This window comes from Micropterus dolomieu, linkage group LG17 (assembly GCF_021292245.1).
Source record: "Micropterus dolomieu isolate WLL.071019.BEF.003 ecotype Adirondacks linkage group LG17, ASM2129224v1, whole genome shotgun sequence".
NCBI lineage: Eukaryota > Metazoa > Chordata > Actinopteri > Centrarchiformes > Centrarchidae > Micropterus > Micropterus dolomieu.
This window is the reverse complement of record NC_060166.1, coordinates 32028337-32044683: the sequence shown is the minus strand read 5'-3', so window position 1 is coordinate 32044683 and position 16347 is coordinate 32028337. Positions and strand designations below refer to the sequence as shown.

At 37.8% G+C, this 16347-nt stretch overlaps 1 protein-coding gene across 7 annotated transcripts in view; it reads left to right on the top strand.

Moving 5' to 3' along the window:
- The window catches only part of cntn5 (contactin 5), a 118378-nt gene that overhangs the window by 48193 nt on the left and 53838 nt on the right, over nt 1-16347 (top strand). For all 7 annotated transcript variants that reach the window (XM_046074226.1, XM_046074231.1, XM_046074230.1 and 4 more), the window contains exons 4-6: nt 7075-7198; nt 7309-7484; nt 13637-13732. In XM_046074226.1, the coding sequence (XP_045930182.1) occupies nt 7075-7198; nt 7309-7484; nt 13637-13732 (396 nt within the window). The remainder of the gene's footprint in view (nt 1-7074; nt 7199-7308; nt 7485-13636; nt 13733-16347) is intronic.

Sequence of the window (16347 nt, the reverse complement as noted above, 5' to 3'; positions counted from 1 at the left end):
GCAGGGTCTCTGAATGGCTGCTGGGCGTTTAGTTTGTGCATTGGAGTCCGGGGGAGGCATCTCCTCGTTGGCTTGGAGGGACCTGTTTGCGTTCCTGTTTTGCTTCGTTGGCCTCGGATCCGTGCTTGCCCATTTCTCTGTCGGCCAGTTGTTGGACCCCTCTGGATACTGAGGTATATAGTTAGTTTTTGGGATGTGCAGTGTGGGTGCGGGGCAGGGCTGTGCTCCGGTTTGTTCTGGGCTTGTGCCTGGAGTTCTCGGCCCTTGACGGGTGGGTGGGTTGTTGGTGGTATGCAGCTGAGCTAGTTGATTTTGCCTCGTTGCTGGTTTGGCTGGTGTTGCATGGCGGCCGGGGGGCGCGCTGGGCATGGGGGATGTCGGCTGGCGCCGGCGGCCTTAGTTTTTTCCGGCGGTTGGGGGGACGGTGGACTTTTATTGGCGGGTGCACGGTGACCTGTGCGCCGCGTTTGCTGCCGGGCTGGGACTTGCTGCTGGTGTTTCTCTCCTCTGGCTTTCGCTGTCGTGTTGTTCCGTTTGCTCTCTCTCGTTTGCCCGACCTCGCACGCGGGATTCGCGGGGGGCTGCTGGGCATTGGGTGTCGCCGTGTTCGCGCAGTGTGCGCGTTGGGCTTGTCACTTGTGCATTGGTGTTGATGATTGCGTGGCATTTGGGCATTTTGGTTGTTTACTGCGCGGCGGTGGGGTGCTGGGTGGGGGGGGGGCACTGGTCTATGATGTGTGCGCGCCGCGGTCGGTCTGGGCGCTGCTCTTCCGCGGGTTACGCTTTTTGCGTTCCGTCAGCATTACGTTGTCAACTGGCATTTGGGTCGGGGTCTTCTGCGTTTGCATCGCAGTGCATCTGGGAGTCTTTGTTAATTATTTATTTTTTTTTATTTGATTTATTCTTTTTCTTTCTCCCACCCCTATTGGCTACTGGGGTTCTTGCCTGCCTGTTACAGTCGTGGCGCCCCACTCTCACTAACAACTACATTCTTTAACAGGCTTATGCGCACACACATGTACACACACACACATACAGACACATTCACCCACACGCACACAGACACACACAGACACAAACAAACTTAGGTTGTCTCTGGTAGAATTATTCCTGATGCCTTTCTTCCAGTTACTTATTTAAATTAATTATTATTCCAACTCTCGTGGCTGTGTTGTGTTGCTTATTTAGTGTGTGTGACTGTTTCTTGTTTTCATTGTTCTCTTAGTTGTCTTAATATGTCAGCTGTTTATTGCTGCTGTTCGGCTGGTTGTCTTTTACTATTATTATTATTTTTATTGTTTGTTTTTGTTTGTGTTTGTTTGTTGTTGTTGTTTTTCTCCTCCCCAAGCCCCCCACACTGTTCTATTGCAGGTTTCGTTGCTTTCTGCAATTGGTGTTTCCCACAGCTTTTCCCTGTTGTCCCCACCTTCCATCCCGCTTTCCCCCTTCTCTTACAGGTGTTGTCCTTTCTCTGTTTGTGCCCACCCATCCCCGTGTCTGCCCCCCTGTCCGGCCCAGTGACAAATCAGTACATAATTAAATAAATAATAAAACAGACAAAGGAGTATTTTAATACTCTCTTGTTGAAGTAAAATCTGTCTGGCACAATATGGTATCCAGGTCATTATACTCTATACCAGGCTGCTGGGCAGGACAGGTTTAAAAAAAAAAAAAAAAAAAAAAAACTATTAACAAGTAACTATTTTTTTTACTTTATAGACTCCATTTATTTACATTTTAAGGACACTTTCACATTGTTACTAATAAGATGTTTTTCTTTAGTTATCAATTTTTAACTAGTTTAATGTCTCTAATCCATGGTTAGTTTCACCTGGCATCTGAAGCATAAAGCATAGCCTTTTCGTTCACTCCCCGCATACTATATTATTTATGGTTTTAGATCATGGTCAACTGCAAACCAGAAGTACCATGCAGACAGGAAGGATGATAACAGTAATTTGTGTTGTTTTGGCTGTGTGCTCCTGCGCACTGATTTAAAATGAAACAATAACTTCAAAGTGCCAACTTTCAACTTAAATTTGAGAGTGTTTGGATCCACATCAGATGAACATTGTCACATTTGTAGCTTCATTATCACCCAATATTAGAGGGCAGAAATTAATTGGAAAATGTAACTGGAAACTGGAAGTCATCAAATAAATAATGTATGATTCTGTGAAGTTAAAGTCTGTGACCCATAGACATCAGCCGATACTTTATCTTGATCACTTGGTAGTGATGCTCTGCTGGGCCTTATAAGTTTTTTACAAATGTTTATACACAAAATCTTTACATGTAACACGATTTTTCAAAGAGCAAAACCTCACCTCAAACTCCAAAACCATTAGCTGTTTCTCAGCCTTTGACTCACTTTTTTTCAGAACACTACACGCAATTCTCTACCTAAGACACAAAAATCTAACAGGAAGTGACTTACTTTCCTTTTCAAAACACAACCAATCAAAATGCTACACTTTTTCACCAGGTCACATACCCACTCCTCACATGTGCAAACACTAACTGCTTAACTGATCACTAACCAATCACTGCTTTAGTATTTAGTAGAGCTATACATAGGTCAAAGGTCAGTAGGAGGGAGAGGCAGGGGACGACAACGTAGACAAGTTCAAGGAGGAAGAATTGGACGAGGAGGAGGAGGGGGAAGATGACTTGAAAGAGGACGAGGGCAAAGAAGAGGAGGAAGGCGAGCCATCACTGATGAGATCAGGGCCACACTTATTGATCATGTGATCAACCACAGGTTGACAATGACCGAAGGTGTTTTCAGTACTTTTCAGCACCTCTTAGAAGATTACTATCACTCTGGGAATTGTGTGTAGTTTTGAAAATGTGTGTAAGCAGTTGTATATATGTTTATGGTTTCCTTTTCTTGAATGATGCTGGATACAAGACTGTGCTACTATTACAACAGTAATGTTTTGCCAAATAAATATTTGCGGTTTCAAAACTGCATTAGTGTTTACAGTGTACTTTTAGACTCTCAGCAGATTACTTTCACTCTAGAATAATGTATGGAAATGTACACACAAGCCTATAAAAGACAAAAGAGCTTTAGATTTAGAACAACGGTGTGTAAATGGTATATCCAATAATTTACTATTATGAAAAAAGTGTTAAAAAAGTGCCATCTGATGCCAATGCTTCATTTTGAGATGTGTTTATGGTATTTTGAATGCAGTGTTTAATTTTGAAGGAGATATGAGGCATTTTGCATTTTGTGTGTGCATTTTTGGGAATTGTGCGTAGAGTTTTGAAAAAAGGAGACACAGTTTTGAACCTGTGTAAGCAGTTGTAAAAACCTGTAATAGTGTTTGCACGTGTTTCTTGTTTAAACCGAAACTCAGCACTAGAATCCTTATTGTCATTATTCATTTGAAATAGAAGTTATTTTATCCTACATCATGGCCCACACCACAAGCTGAACAGGGGCAGGTCGCGTATGGATTGATAAGCGGAGAGCTGTGAAGAAATGTAGCGATAAAGTGCTATTTTTTTAGAACAAGTAATACTACAAGCACTGAATTGCTTTTATTTATATGCACAGCAAGGTTTGCAACTTAATATCGATTCATTTTTCCCCACTGATTAAGGTATTATTTCAAAAGCTTTTTATTTCCCTGTAGAGCAGTGAATTGCTGACAAAGGGTTGGCAAGATTATAGATACCCTGAGAAAAAATAAAATTTAATTATTTTTGTGTCATCAGATCTTTCCTAAATAGTGAGAAGTACTCAATATTGGTGACTTACATTGTTTTATTATTTCTGTACCAGATCAAATGTAATGCGCCCCAAATCTTAATGCTCAATATAAAGACATCTGTTTACAATTTTTCTCGTTTGCTTAAACACATTTCTTGAAATTATGCCTCTTTTTCTCGAAACTCTAAACACAAATACACAACTTCTCACCCAATTCCCCAAACATCCTATTTTCAGGTCAAAATGAAGCTCTCCACTCAAAACCATTCAATCTTTCTGAAAAACCAAACTTTGTCCTCAGACATAACACACAAGCCCTCAAAAAAACAATAGTACAAAAACCGGTTATTAGTTATGTTGCTGGTGATTCTCCCCCTCAAAAACCTTTTCACATGATGAACACAACAAAAGGAATAACAAACGTAAACATCTGCACATTTGCAAAAAAAAATTTTTCCATAGTGTGCTATACAGTACAATACACCAAACAACAAATTATTCTGCCCCAGCGTCCTGTCTTTGGTCTGGGACAGGCCAGAGATTGTTGTTCTTCATCTCCTTCCATCTCCTACTCCTGCTCCAACTCCTACTTTTCCTCTTCCTTCACCTCTTACTCCTTTCCATACTGCGATTCCTCCTCCTCCACTTCTTCCTCTTCCTCTTCTTTAGTGTTCCACACCTCTTCCTTCAGATTTCCCTGGATCCATTGTTCCAAAACTGAATGAACTGACTCTGGCCCTTTTATCTATCTGTTGACTCTTCTGATTGGTGTGTCACCAATTTTGACTCTTTGTGTTTCCACCTGAGTAATTGTGTGCTAATTGACCTCAACCTGTGCTGATTGAGTGAACAATATTGAATGTCAGTGCTTTCTCAACATGATGTAGGCAATGAGAAATGAAGGGATTTGTGTGTAGAGTTTAGGGAAATGGGTGTGCTTTTTGAAAAATGAGTTATGGTTTTGAAATTTTAGTTCAGAAGCCTGGTTTAGTGTTTAAGCAATGGAGAAAAACTGTAAACATACAGCACGAATATAGATATACTGTAAAATTCAGCTGCGGTATTGTGCTGTCACATATAAATGAGTATATCACTAACTATCTGTGTACTGGGTTGACCTTCTTCACAAATCTTATGAAAAACACAAGATTCAGCTTCAGATTCATTCGTTTGCAGACTAAAATTCTGAGAAGCAATATACCTAGAAAACCTTCTACAATAAGTGCATCACTAGATCAAAGAGTAGAGCACACTGAAGGAAAAGAAGGGAATTGCAACAGGGACCATCAACCAGAAAATACAAGATCAACAAGCACATCGATATGTGGGCACATTTGTGCCAAGGAGAGTTTTATAGAATTTTACACAAGAGCCACTTTAAATCACTTACAGGAGCACCTTTGATCAAGAAACAGTGTGGCTTAGGTGTAGTTGAGTAACATTGTATCAGCTTTCATTTAAGTTACTAGAAAAAGAAAAAAATATCCCAGTGTTACTTTTTATTTTAATTTCATTGCAACATTCTGTAACACACCCTCTGGCTGCGTGCCATTAGCAACTTAGAGAAATAGTTGCTAGACAGTAAAGAAATCTCATTCCTTTAACTGTTAAATCTTTTTTGAATTCATAATTATATATACTTTATATATTTTTTTAATATTTACACTTCTGACAATGATGTTTTAATACATACTGATGTAACAAACTGATTTATGTTGTCACTGATTTATATAGAGGTTTCCATGTTCATCTGAGTATATGTATGATTAATCTGTGTCAAACATTGCCATTAAATCCTATTTTATGGTATCTCTCCTATTTTTCATGGCCATGGTTATTATCAACTCTTTTTTTCATGTGTTCCCCATGTGCACCACACCCTTCCAAAAACAACAAAAGTGTGGCAGGTACTGCCTTTGGCAAAACTTGATGGCAGACTGCACCCTGTGCCTTAAATGGCAGCTCATCCATGTTCCAAATTTCAGTGGGATACCTGCACAATGCTATGACATGAGCAGCCTGTGATGTGGCTACAGCACACTAGATAAATAGAATTTTAATGTTGATGCAGTATAGAATTAGATTTGAACATGAAGGGTAAGAAGAAAATAACAAAACATGTTTATATTGTGTCATATGTATTTGAAATCTGCTCTTGTTGTCATGTAGAGACAATATGTTGTTTGTTTTATTACATTCATTTGTATATTGCAATTGAGTAATACCATTTAATACTCAAAGATAATAGCTACTTTAGGTAAGCATTTGTCTCCCAGAAATGACCAACGTCTGAATCCCAGATTGGGCCGCTATTAGGGATAACATTTGTGCCATGCACTTCTTTTATTTCTTGTAATTTTGTCTGTAGAGCTTCTTATATAAAAGAAAATAGAGGCCTGCCACAGACTATTAGGAGGATAGTAAACAATGTTGGAGGACTGACTGAAAAGGAACGATTGTGTTGTTGTAGCATTTCCTCCTTGACAAATTGCCTATTTTCAGTGGTGGAGTGGTCAAACTATTCTGTAAAAGGTCAGAAATAGATCAGTGAGAAGAGATGATAAATAGTATGTTGGCACAAATGTACTAACAGTATCTAAACTAATGTTATTGTTACTCGTCTAACATGGTTGTACACCACAGGATATCATTGTTTGAATAAATGTGCTTTATTGTGATATGTGAATTCAGGTTATAGTGGGAAACAAGTCACAGAGACTGCAGATGTGTGCGATTCCTAAAGAAATATAACTGCAAAGTTAGGACGCAGTGCATTAAGACTCATGTTAACAGCATTGTTGACTCATGGCCAACTTAAGGCAAACAACAGTGAGTCCAAAAGACAAGGAAGTAATTGGATGATAGATTTAAGGTTGAGATAAAAGATGTGCCATTTTTAAATGTTTGTTTTTCACTATAAGAATCATGATAACTGTATGATTACAAACGATCACTTCTATTTTCTCCTTTAAAAGTACAACAGCCTCCAGGCTCTCTCAGTGAAAACAAACTTAGACTCTGGCTTTGAGGATCACTAGAATGCCTTCCTAATATTGAACAACCCAATCAGTTATACAATATATCATATTGTATCATCACCTAGCAAAAAAGTTGTGTGCTGTAGAATGTAGTGCTAGTTATTGGCTCATGTTGTTGTTTATAATTCCATCACTCTGTGTAGCTGTACATCTTCCTTATTTCTTGTTTAATAGAATAGGGGTTGGAAGGAATATGCACTTGCGCTAAGTGAACTGTGTAATAATAGCGAAAAGTAATTGGATGTTAAAACTGAGTGCCGCTCATATTGTGATAATTGCAATGATCCTTGTCTTTATCTCTTTTTTTCCTCATAGAAAGTGAAGAGTTTGGGCCTGTTTTTATCCAGGAGCCAGACAATGTTATTTTTCCTTTGGATTCAGATGAAAAGAAAGTGGTGATGCACTGTGAAGCGCGGGGGAATCCACCACCCACATACAGGTGTGACATATATTTGTCTGTCTCAAAATTGTAGTCCTACTTTCACGCCTCATTAGCTGGTCATTCATTACAAATATATTACAATCTCCTATTCTTCTTTTGTTTTTCAGTTGGTACATCAATGAGACAGAAGTAGATGCCGAAGCAGATTATCGTTACAGCTTCATTCATGGGAACTTAATTATTACCAATGCAAGTGAGATCACTGACTATGGGAAGTACCAGTGTAAAGCAGACAACAGCTTTGGTACAGTACTAAGTCGAGACGCTCTTTTACAGTTTGCATGTGAGTATTTATTCATTCAGACATCTTTAAAATTCCACAAACACAAGGTCTAATAATATAAATGAGTTGTATGTGTGTGTTGGAAAAATGTATATCTGCCAGAGGTAAGCTCCTTTTAAACTGGACAAAACACCCACTAACACCTTCTAACAAATGGCTTTGTCTTCAGTGTGAAAGGGTACGATCAGCATTCACTCCTGAGTCAAATGTCTCTGCAGTAGTCACAGGTATTTATCAGCTCCAGCTCCAATCAGCAGTGATTTAAACATGACACCTGAGTGGAACTGCAAATTTTCACCCCTTTGCTGGCGCAGCTCTTTTATCTGTTTCTATCTGTGGATTTTTATAAACGTCTCATCCGCATGTTTATGTAGTATTATCATGCTAGCTGTAACAGTCTGTGAGATGTGACTTTATAACGGACTACAGCGATGTAGCACACAAACACCGTAAACACACCTGTCAAGGAGTCATTTGCATATTTTTTAGTTTACCCATGTTTAAAAGACCTGCATATACACACGTTAATTGTAAAAAGGATGTTTTAGAGGGGTGAAATACATGGCTCTCAAACGAAGCAAAAAATCAAGCTCTTTGTCTGTCTGTGTCAAAATAAACCTGTTTGGTTCAAGTGGTAAATAAACACCACTCTCTGTCTACAGTAAGGTTTTGTTGCTGAGTTTAGTTCCCATTGGCTCCATCTGATATTGTTGAGTTGCACTGCTAACAGGGTATGTGCCCTCAAATGCCATGTCTCAAAGGTAAATGAGAGCAAAAAGCACATTTCTTCCCCCAGTAATCCCCTGGCCTAACTCCAAAACATCATCACAGGCTAAGGCAGCACACGCGTAGAGACCAGGGGCACTATGCTCAGAGGAAAATGCATTGTTGGTTTTCTCTACAGTTTTCTCAGGAGCAATGACCATAATAGCCTTATTGGCATGTCTACCGAGAGCCTGCCTTTCTTCTTCACTGAGCTGTTGCTAGAAAGTGCAGTACATGGTCTCATGTGTTGTTATGGGGACTTACAGTTGTTACCAAGGGAACAAATGGCTAGATTAGCCTGAAAAATAAAAACAGAAAAAAAACAGAGTTCTGTTATGACTGCACCATAGTCTCCTTATGTTTCTGTTTCCTTTTTTTTTTACTCTTTTGTTCTTTCACAAAGTTTTATATACATCAGCATGATCAAAAAAGTGAACAAATATCAAAAGAAGACCTGTCCTAAATTAAATATGAGCCAGACTGCACTGGCAGGCAAATATGTCCAGATGGTAAAGTACAGACACGCGCTTCAAAAAAGTGCTGCTAGTTTCTGAGGGACAGAAGCTGCACCTCAACATGTACGTCATCTGTCCTCTCAACTGTACAGATCTTTTCCTCCCCCTCTCTCACCACTTGAGTGTCAAATCAGTATGTAAAACTCGCCTGAAAATGAGCAATGTAACATGAAGGCACTCATTTATGCATCTAATCTTCAAGCTGAGACGTTGGCGGCTATTTTTAGTTTAGCATAAATACTGTGCATTTTCTTGACACTATATTATCCATCAGATTTATTGTGGCGACAATTAAGTCTATGTAGATATTTGCTCCAAGTTCATTTAGTCTATAGCATATTGCAATTCTTCGAATCTGCGATTTTGCAGAGATTAAAAAAAATTTAAAGTCTATAAAGGCTTAAACAGAGGGAATGCTTGGGGTCATGTTTGGTTGATAGGCAGGTGTATCAGCTGAGAGGATGGCCCCCGTTTGTCACACATCAACAACTTCACCCAAGCCACCTTTGCACAAAATTGGATTTTCTAGTTCCAAAACAGACAGATCAGTTGGTATCCTGTTGTTGGGGGCGTGAAAGGGCATAAAGTGGAAAGATGCAGCACAGACAGACTGTGCCAAGTTCAAGCCATCACAGCAAAAATAGCCTATAATCTGCTATAAAATCATATCTTTAATATTCAACTCTTTTTGCCAAATTATTTCCTTAAAGTTCAGTATAGTAGCAACTTTTTTGTGGCCTGGGGGTTTGAAACCACAGCCCTAAAAAATTACTCACTGAATAAACATGCGTGGCTATCTCAGTTGTACTATTGAGTCAGCAACAAATCCCACATCTCACCAACTGTTGTTGTGGTGAGAGCTGAAGAACAAGTCAAAAATGTCCATGTGGGAGAATTAATGATTCTTTTTGTAAAGCTGGAACGTAGTATCATCATACAGTTAAAGAAGCAGTGAAACAATGATCTATTTGTGGAGTCTGTCATAGTAATATAGATTAAGATATACAAAATTGCATTTATCTGAAATAATAATCATCATTCCCATTAACAAATATCAGGTCAAATCTGAGTACAGTAGGTTATATCAGGTATCAGGTACAAAAAAGTTGTAATAAGTAAAGTATTATTATTATATTTACTTAATTTTTTTTTACCAAGCTGCCTGATTGGGGTTGTTTCTTAAATAGGTTTAACTTAACATGAGAGTTCAGTAGGTGTTGTTACCTCCTGAACTTCAATAAACTGTATTCAGAAAACCTTTTTAGTCATTTCATCCAATGACCAAATTTGTTTTTCTTTTAATGTTATCCATGGCCGTTTAACATATAAAGTGACACATTTGTGTGACTGTGTCAACAGCATCAACGTAATATAGTCTCATACTCTGTCTACATTTCTTTAAAATGTGACCCTTCAAAGGGCTAGCCACAGAAACAAAAAGAGTTGCCCTGCGGCGCACATTTGGATGCAGAACCTTCCCTCTCTCTTTCAGCATAACAAATGGTGGGTATTTATCACTCAGCGTGGAGCTCAACTTTTCTTCCCTTTTCATGTTGGCACTGCACATTTTCATGCATTGACACAGTCGACTGCTTCAACTAGTTCAGATACACATGAGCAATTATTTTCCACATAAACTGAGTGTTTTAAAGAAGTAATTACATACTTTTAGATGTTGTTAAGACTTAAAATAGAACTTAAACCTTCAACTTATTTGACTTGTGTTACACAGTCACTGTATATTAACATACAGACAGTACGCTCTTTGTAGATGGGGAAAAATATTCGCCCAATTTAAAACTGTATGTGCTATATTTCAATCAGAGCATGCTAAATCCAAGAGCTCTTCAACTCAGCCAATTGGACCTGTCAAAGTGCATAAGGAAATGTTCAGTTCTCTATATCTCAGGCTCTCTATATTCTATCCACTGGTCGTGTGCTCTGCTCCAAAGATTTCTGTAGGATACTTTTTTTCCTCTCTTTGTTTTGTAATTCTGAGCTGCTGAACTCACACTTGGGCTGTTTTTCAGCCGTGTCTTTGAAGGCAGCAGGCAGAAAGAAGGCCTCTGATCTTTCTCCCCAAAGAATTCTTTTCTCTCTCCAGACGTGAGTCTGGCTGAGGCTCAGGTATCGAGCCACTCTGAGTAGTACAGTAGTAATGAAATTAACAGGATGCTTTGACTTGCGCATTGGAAGACACACACACCCCACTCTGAAATGTTCTACAAATCTGAAATGATTAGTAGTTAATGCCCATTGATTTAATTCATACTGATCGTGAAATAACTCATTTGCATTGAGCACCTGCTCCTGTGCTTACTGCAAATTTCATCACTGCATTTCTGGATTTTAAACATTTATATGGACATATGTTGACTTGTAATTTTTGAGGATGCTTTAATGACCATGCTGTACATTATTAAAAAGTCATTAATATTGATTAACTTACATAACTACAGTTTGCAAAGGGAAAGGATAGGTCAGTAAGAGTTTCATTTGAACCTCGTCTCCTGGTTCCCTGACACTTTAATGCTTCTAATATGGATGTATTATTGTCAAATGACTGACCCCCCCACTTCGTCTTTATTTTTTTCATTTTAAATCTAATGTTAAGTGTTCATAGCTGTGGTGCTTCTACATTGCATTTCTCACTTGACAATAAGACTGACGTAAGTACTGTGGGTTTATGTAGGTGGGTTTCTGATTTTTTTTCTTTCTCAGTTATTACTGTTCATGCTAAGCATGACTTATTCATTTCAAACAACTAGTGTTGCTGCTGCCTGAATTGTTAAATGTATAATTTCTTTCGTGCCTGGAAATGTTTCCCAGGAAAGAACTAGGTGTTTTCAACAACAAGTGTAATGGGTCTCTTAAACTGGATATACTGTACTGTAGACTGAATTGTTATCATGTTATAGTATTTGGTTATATATAGAGTAGCAAAATTGAAATACAAAAAGAAAATTACATTCAATATTTATTGAATTAGGCAATCCTTCTCAGAAGACTCATGTCTCCACAATACGTACCCTGGCTCAATTATTTAAGGGAAGTAATATCGATAGAAACACACATGCTTACTTCTGGTTACTGCGAAGTACGACAGCTGTGTTGTAGGTTGTACTTCAGCAGTTGAATACACAGTTGTCCTGTGTTATTTATTTACTTATTTGCTCATTTATTTCAGTCCTTACCCTCTTTATCAATTGATGGCATGTATTTATCCTACCTAGTGTCTGTTAGCTGATTAAAGCTACAGTATAGAACACCGATCCACAAAAACTCATGATTTATATTTGAATAAAAAATTAATATGATGTATAAGGTAGCTATACTGACAAAAAAGACACTGTGTGACAGCTGCTGTTGAATCAATAGTGAACATGGTGACAATAATTGGTTCTCCATCCCTATACTCTGATGACAGGTTGTTAGCACAAATAAATCAACAATAGTCACACATAGCGAGTGTATTGCTGTTCCAACTTTGCACACTCTCTAGAGCTGATTAACTGTCTATTCAGTGTTGGACCTGCCTTGTTTTAAGTACAGGAATGGATCAGCATGGCAGTTTGATTTGTGGTGTCGATTGAATGCCAGCAAATCCAGGTTGTATGACAGTATCTCCTGGTTGATTCTACTGCTAGAAAGTGCAGCATACAACATGAAATATTTATTCTTCCTCAATTCTTTTTTGACAGTCTTTTTATAATGGTTCCAATAAACATTTTGCTTTGTATATATTTTGTGTTTTTTTAACTAAACTGTTTTTAAAAAAGGTTATCAGTACATAAATTTAACTGTGTTTTGATGGGGAGAAAACAGACCACACTGATGTTTTGAAAAATAAAGAAATTTGTGCGACATGTTAAGATGAAGGCCATGAACTATGATCATTATTAAATGTGTCAGAAATCTTGAAGAAATGCAGGTTTTACAAGTCACTCGGAGGCATAATTATCCAGCAGTTTGAGGGTGATGGTAAACACTGCTCCTCAAAGTGATAAAATGAAAGTGGTGGAGACACAGAGACCCGCCCTGGGTCAGCAGCCTGTCGCTTGATTTCCACACTTTGGCATTGCTTCAACTAGAAATTAAGCAGGCAGTATTAGGTTCTAGAGGGCTACAGTTATGGAATTTCAGATTAAACCTGCTTGGTTCTACTTCCACAGAAAAACAACTAGGTAAAAACAAAAACTGTAATGTCAGTAAAGGAGTTCATTTTAGGAAAAGCTGTATCATAGTAAGGATGATTTAATTTAACAATTAATCAATTCATTTCAATGTACTTCTAGAGCATAGATTAAATGATCAAAATCAGCTCTACAAATGCTGATTCTTAATTCAGCCAGCAGTAATTGTTTGTGTTTCTACATGATCATTTTTAACAACTTCAACAGTTTTCTTGTTCTGGCCATGGCATATTGGACAATGCATTTAATGTAAATGCAGAAGCTAGTGAGCCAGGTGGAGCTTGGTGATGGTAGATAGGCATATAAACTGTTTGATGCCGGAGAATACATTTTTTTTTTTTTACCATGATGATGATCTTTGCTTAACCATTATTAAGGTTAATGACTGCTTAGGTAACCAGTAGGAATTGCTAGTGCAGTGACATGAAAAGCTGTGAACACAACCAACACTTGACCAAATCCAAGGTATCACCATCTGGAATCAAACTATGGGTGAAAGCTTTATCCTTGTTCTCCCAGCTCAAAATTTAAGTTTGTTGATGTATTTGTTTTTTTAACATTCCTAAATCATATAAAAGGCATTGAAGGCTGATTGCAGGGATAAAATAAACTGATTCCATATAACTATGGTATATTTTATTGTATTGCTAAGAAAGATTATCTTTGTGTGCTGTTCCAGATCTTGGTGCTTTCAGTGGGAAGACCAGAGGTGGGGTTTCTGTGCGTGAAGGCCAAGGTGTGGTACTCATGTGTACTCCTCCTCCTCATTCACCAGGTAAGAGTTCAGACCTTCTGTCATAGCCAGAAGAAAAAACATTTCCGTCTCTTCACCTTTCTATTTACCTTTGGGATTGTCATCACCATTATCATGCCATTTCTATGCTAACAAGTGCTGTTGTTATTGCGGTGCCAAGGTGAGAGATTGTTGTCATCATTTATTAGTATTTTGATGGGTAGTTTTTGTACCCATCCGTTCTCCCATCCATGCTGTCCAAATGATGAGTGTGATAAGTTATGGCAACAACAGAGAGCACAGGGTCTCTGAGATCGAATTTGCTGGATCATTAGAAATGAAAAGAAATGTTACACAGCCAATTATTTCACATAGGCAGAGCATAGCCACCGCTCTTTAATGGCATATCTTGAATATCCCTCTCTGCAGTTGTCCTCTAATGTAAGCTCTTATGTGAGCCATGAATCATCCAAGCTTTCTGTTTGCATCAGCTCTGTCGTACCGCTGCACTGCACCCATGGGAATGTTTGCCAAGTGCTCTTCAGCACCCACTCCCATTTCTGGATGCCATTTTGAATGACATGATGGCAACCACAGAGTCGGGTGACAGAATAGCTGATTAAAAAAAATGAGAGAGTTCATTATTAATGATGCAAAATGACGGACAGATTAAAATGTAGTGCAGGTGTTGCCTTTGTTCCGGGTGTGTGCCATTTTTCACACTGTATTTACTGGTCAAACCACCTTATACAAGATTTTCTATTTAATTGTTAAAAGTGTGATTGACATTGAAATTAGAATCAAACATGGGAGATGATGTTGATGATGATGTGGAGTGAAATCAGCATAATGGAAATAGCTTTTTTTCTGTCATTTAAGGTTTGTTACAGTCTTGCTGCTATAAAATTGAGGTGTCAGTCATGATGACACACTGTAAGGCCTCATGTTACATTGCTTGTATTAGTTTTACCCACTTGACGGTATAGACACATAAGAAAAGACATAAAAGGTCAGATCTACAAAGTCACAGTTATGCTACTTTAAACCCAGAATAACTGAAGTTGAATATTAAAGTAAAACATTTTTAAGCGACTTTTTAGGTATTCCTATCAAACTTTTTAGAAGGTTTCACTTTGAGTCTTACCAAAGTGAAATACAAAGTACTTGATAAGGCAGCCTTGGTTAATATGGTTTTAATAAAAACTTTATTTGTATTTTACAAGCTTCAACTGTCCCTCAACTAAATGTGCCTATTTACAACTTTGACGTTTTAGCTATATTTAGCTGTATAAACAGTGGTCTTATAATAATCATATTAGAATCATAAAGTTAGCATTGCGTAAGCTAGCTTTGTTACATATAGATTATTACATTGTCAGAATATTTACTTCTTTATGGTATGGTAAATGGCAGGCCAGTCTCAACAGGCTGTTGAGCCTCTTTTTTTTTTTTTTACGCACAATACAGGTAAGATTATAATTTATTTCTTCAGCATTGCTGACATGAAATGAAGAATTGTGTCCAGCAACAAAACAGTTTTTTTTTTTAAATGCCACAGCCATAAAATGTGCCTGTGTGATGAATGCCTTGGTGAGTCAGAGCGTGTCACCATTGAAAATCATATTGAAGAGGGAGTGTTAAACAATGTTTGAGTTAAATAGGTTGTGGGAGGATTCAAATACATTAAAATGCCACTTAAATAAGATAGGTCTCATAAGTGAAAATAATTTGGAATCACTGAGATGTGAAAAGTTTATTATTATCCATTTCATGGCTTTGAGCGCTTGTGATCAGTTATGTGTATCTTTGGTAAATAGTGTTTTACTGTTATGAAGATAAAGTATGATGGCCTTTGAATGAAACCTTTTGGAACTCTGGTGTCTTTGATAATGCTACTACTTTGTAGCAAAGATGATTGTAATTTATGCTGTATTATATTTAAAAGAAGCAAGACATGTTGATTATTAAGTTATCCGTTTCTATAGTTGTTGTTGTTTGTGATGTATCTCAAACTCCGTGCTTAAATCCTGTTCCTCCATTCCTGCTTCCCTGTCGTTATTAAGTAGTCCTCTCAGTAAATTAAGCAAGTGGTGCTGATTTTGCAAATGAATGTTGCTATATTTTATTGCAATATTTGAAAAGTGTCCTGTATTTGATTCAGCTTTCTACCTTATTGCAGCCACCAACTTTGTGCTCACATTGAGTGTTGAATTGAATCTTTGAAACAGCAGTTTTTCATTATTTACCAAGAGAACAAGAATACTTTATAGAAAATATAGCCGTTCCCTTTCCTCTAGAAAAGAAAGATTATGTATGCAGAATCAGAGAGTTGTTAAATATAGTTATGCAACTATGAATATATTAATTTGTCCCTTTCTTTTAATATAATGATGGATGTGGCTGTGTATGCATTATAGACTCGTAGCAAACCGCATGCTGTGAATGTCTGCTCTATGTTTATCATAGTTATATTGCATCCTTGCATCCATCCATCCATCCATCCATATTATTAACTACTTATTCATATTCGGGGTCAATTTGCTAACTCTTTCTGCCTCTTTTTCTTTCTTTTTGGCTTTTTTCCCCTTCAAACTCACATATTTTGTTCTTTTTTAACAGCTGAATTTGAGAAGGCAATCTAAATCTCACACACACAC